General features: G+C 48.3%; 1 protein-coding gene across 1 annotated transcript; it reads left to right on the top strand.

The window, feature by feature from the left end:
• Positions 1 to 2,781: 2,781 nt before the first annotated feature.
• Positions 2,782 to 3,352, top strand: LOC128722605 (uncharacterized). Its single transcript, XM_053816279.1, has 3 exons — positions 2,782 to 2,889; positions 2,956 to 3,171; positions 3,272 to 3,352. The coding sequence occupies exons 1-3, from the start codon at positions 2,782 to 2,784 to the stop codon at positions 3,350 to 3,352; spliced, it is 405 nt and encodes a 134-aa protein (XP_053672254.1).
• Positions 3,353 to 3,763: the final 411 nt, after the last annotated feature.

Here is a 3,763-nt window from a genome sequence, read left to right as displayed (position 1 = left end):
AGCTTGCCACGCGCACGCGGAAGGTCAGTAATCGATTTGTGAAATGAAACAAATCCCACCACCAGCACGCCTCGTTGCTGCCGCTTTTCCGCGGGGTCCGGAAAAATGCGTCCTGCCCGACAGCCCACTAATGAAAGCTTAATCTCGGTGTTTTTTTCTCCCACCCAGGGACTCTGGTGACTGGTTTCTCCCCGGCGCTAGAGTTGCTGGCGAGCTGGTGTGCTGGTTTATTTTATTTTATTATTTCCACCGCTCGGTGACGTATTTTCCTTTCGGCTTCTTATTATCTTATTTATTGCCCTCGAAGCATTAACGAGTGCGCGCGGGTATGCGCGAAGCTACCGAGCGACGGAGAACCAAACAGACAGGAGGGAAAATTACATTACGCCGCTTGGCCGTTACGGAGAAGGCACCAACCGGACCGAAGCCTCGGTGCCCAATTTGACGAATTTTCCAAGTGAATGCGTCCCTCGTTACGCTCGCTCCAAGATGGCGCCCGGTGCAATCGTGCGATTTCTCAGGCTCCGGTTCTACTGTTGGGGGTTGTGTGTGTGTGCTTTTTTTGTGTGGATGCGTAATCTTTCTTTAGGAAGATAAAAACCCTCCACAGAGAAGACAACCGAGGCTCCCTCACACAAGTCGCTAATGGCGAAATGGGAACATTAATTTTCTCGAGACGCTAGTGCTGATGTTCGGTTGGGGTGAAATGAAACTTCAAACGCTCCTGCAGCAGTAGAGATGTTCTTTCACATCACAGCATGCCCTGCTAGATCCTGATTCCCATCGCAGCAGGCTGAGCATGGAGGGAACGTTACACAGCCACACAAACACGCGCACAGAGTAACGAGGTGACGTTTTGGTTCGAACAATTGGGCGCAGCTTCTCGCTGTTTAAATCTCAAATCATCCCTGCAGAAAGCGTGCCAGGGAACGCGAGAACCAATCGTTTGTATCCCGCAATTGTGAAACCACTCGCCGCGGCTCGTTAAAAGGTGAGTACAGAGCCGCACACTTTAGTGTTCACACGATTGCTTCAAGCACACACGCAGCTCATCTCCGAGCGCCCTTCTACCAGCTACAAACTGCCACCCTTATGCGCATCCCTTATGGGAGTGGAAATGCAATATTTTATTTATGCGCCAATTCGTTACACAATTTCGCATTCGCGCCCTTTCCACTGCTGGCAATCGGCCCAAAAAATGCGTGACAGTTTGGTTTTCGGTTTCCCGGCTACGGTAAATTTAACCGATACTTTTCGCGCGGTTCGTTTTTCTTTTATTTTACGTTGGCGCTTTTTTGTGTGTGCTATTTATGTTGTTCTTTTTCTTCTACCACGTACCATCCGCCCATGCGGATCCACGAGAAACGAATGTAATCAAAACAAGCCACCATTTGCCGCACATACACATCGTATCCTGTTCGAATATAAATTTAAATTTGCTCCTGCAGATCGAGCAGAAAACAATATTTTTCGAGGAATAACAATCTCGTGGGCGGCTTTTGCGCACGTCCTGGCTCTGGGTGAAGGTGCGTTTCGATGGGAAAACTTCATTTTTCCCCAGTACCCTGTGACACTTGATGCACACCCACCGGCCAGGATAATGCAGCAATAATGCTGACGAGCGCTATCCGGAAACCCGGTGGTGGGTAGTTTATTGTCTTCCGTGTGCATTTTGTTTGGTAGGTGGCACGTGAATGGAGCTGTTTTCCGATAAAGTTCACCGAGCGTGCAGGTTTTTCATTCTCTCGACTGGTTTTTTTTCCCGTTCGCATTACGCTGTTGATTGAAAACATCATTTGTGTGGTGCAGATGGGCAAGGGATCTTTTTTTTTTTTAAGGAACAAACTGCACCCACCTTATTTGGTTAATTATCTGCCCAGGCCGGGCGTATCTGCTGCGCCGAATTCGATGTGAAATTCAGCAACTTTCAATTAGGAGGTGTGTGCACATAATAAAATAAAGGGTTCGCCCGTTTGAGTACTCAACTCGTTCGTGTAGTCGTACAGGTTGGCGCCGCCTGCTAGGATGCATGTTTCATTAGCCAACGGTCATCATTCCGATGGACATTATTTCCTCTTGCGTTATTGCACTTTTGGATGCACCGTTCGCTTCCGACGATTGTTATTTCGCTGGGAGCCGTTTTTTGTGTGCGTGCCCGAAATGTAATTCATTTCGTAACACCATTTTAATCACGCTCTCTCACCCGGTGCTTGCACACAACGGAGCACAAACGCACCGGAAGGGGAGAGTTCGATTTTACAACAAAGTCACGCTGGCCTCCCTCTCGTCATAGTTTCCATGGGTGCCTTTCACCTCGCTGATCCTGATCCTAGCTTAACGCACGTTCCCTTCACGCGACCATCGGGTTTCCGATTCTCATTTCGATAAAATGCACCAGCGCACAAGCGCGGAACGCGAAAACAATGGCCGATAGTGACGGGCGCGATTGGTTGTTTCGGTGCATTCTCGGTGGCGTTGGCGTTAATGTTTTTTTGAAATCAGCGTTTTTTTTGGTCACCCTTTTTTCACTTTCACGTTAGCCTCCCATACTTGCGGGCTTTTTGCATGATTTGCCACACCCGGATCCTCGACCCAGTGGGTTCACAGTTGCATAAATTTAAATTCAATTTAATTTTCATTTCTCCCAACACCCAGATCGGGAAATTAAGATAATTTCACTTTTTTGACACTCAATAAATGGAGCAGTTTTTTTGTATTCTTCCTGTTTCGGTTTCTTTTTTCCAGCGCGAAACCAACCAAATGGGTGACCACATTTGTACGATGGAGCACGACATCGTGCGCAAGTATTCGGATGATCGGGTCAAAGTGTCCGGTTGGTCCGAGCGGATCCAACAGTACCCGTACGATTGCCCCTGGAGCACCGTTGGGGTGAGTTTTGCGATTCGTAGGGGTGGAAACCAACTCACCGTCACGCGTTTCCATTCCCAATTCTAGCGGGCGGCTTATCGAACGTTCGGTTACACCACGAAGCACTTCTTTCCGAGGACGACCAGCCAGGAGATGGGTGATGCCGTTTGGGGCCACTTCCTGAAGCGGCGGCGTCAGTTGGCACGCGACGCGGGAAAGCCACACGGGACCGAGGTCAAACATTGCCCATACATCACGAGCTACCGGCGGGACTACCTCGATCCGTTCCCGGCATTCCGGAAGGTGCGTTTCGGGTATCGGGGATTCCACAATGCAGCCCGTTCGCACCGAGTTCCCGGGTTCTGGTGCCTGCTTGCAAGTAATGCTTTGCTCTAATTTTCAGTTGATGATGATAAATGCGCTGCAGGGTGGTAATGGTGGCCGGAAGGACAAACCCACTGTGGTAGAGAAGCATCTAAATTGAAAGATGATGATTATTTATTCGCCTCCTGGGGTGAAGGCGCACGATCACGGGGAGCTTTCTTTGGAGAAAAGGATACATGAACCTACGGATGCTCGAAGCAACTGCGAGGTGTGTAGATTCTAATGCAAGTGATAAGAAAATCCCACAGAACGAGCAGATGTGCCAGTGTCGGCAAGTGGAATTTGATTAACAACGCATCGATAGCATCGAGAATAATCGACTTTCGAATGATTTTTGTTTTAAAATTGTACATTGTAGTTGTACCATACAATTGGCTCAAAAATGTATCAAAAATGTATGAATGTTCTGTTCATTTTGTAGCATGTTAGTTACTTTATTGATCCGCTCAACTTCATGTCCTATCAATTTGCTTTCACTGATTTACCCGCCACCGAGAGGACGCAAATTTAT

This window comes from Anopheles nili, chromosome 3 (genome assembly GCF_943737925.1).
Source record: "Anopheles nili chromosome 3, idAnoNiliSN_F5_01, whole genome shotgun sequence".
Classification (NCBI taxonomy): domain Eukaryota; kingdom Metazoa; phylum Arthropoda; class Insecta; order Diptera; family Culicidae; genus Anopheles; species Anopheles nili.
The sequence above is the reverse complement of the archived record's forward strand: the minus strand, read 5'-3'. Positions and strand labels throughout refer to the sequence as shown.

Bases quoted from the DNA above. Each gene is read 5' to 3' on its own strand.
- LOC128722605 (XM_053816279.1), top strand. From the start codon at position 2,782: ATGGAGCACGACATCGTGCGCAAGTATTCGGATGATCGGGTCAAAGTG. The intron at 2,890-2,955 runs GTGAGTTTTGCG...TCCCAATTCTAG, and splicing joins GCCCCTGGAGCACCGTTGGG to CGGGCGGCTTATCGAACGTT. The intron at 3,172-3,271 runs GTGCGTTTCGGG...TCTAATTTTCAG, and splicing joins CGTTCCCGGCATTCCGGAAG to TTGATGATGATAAATGCGCT.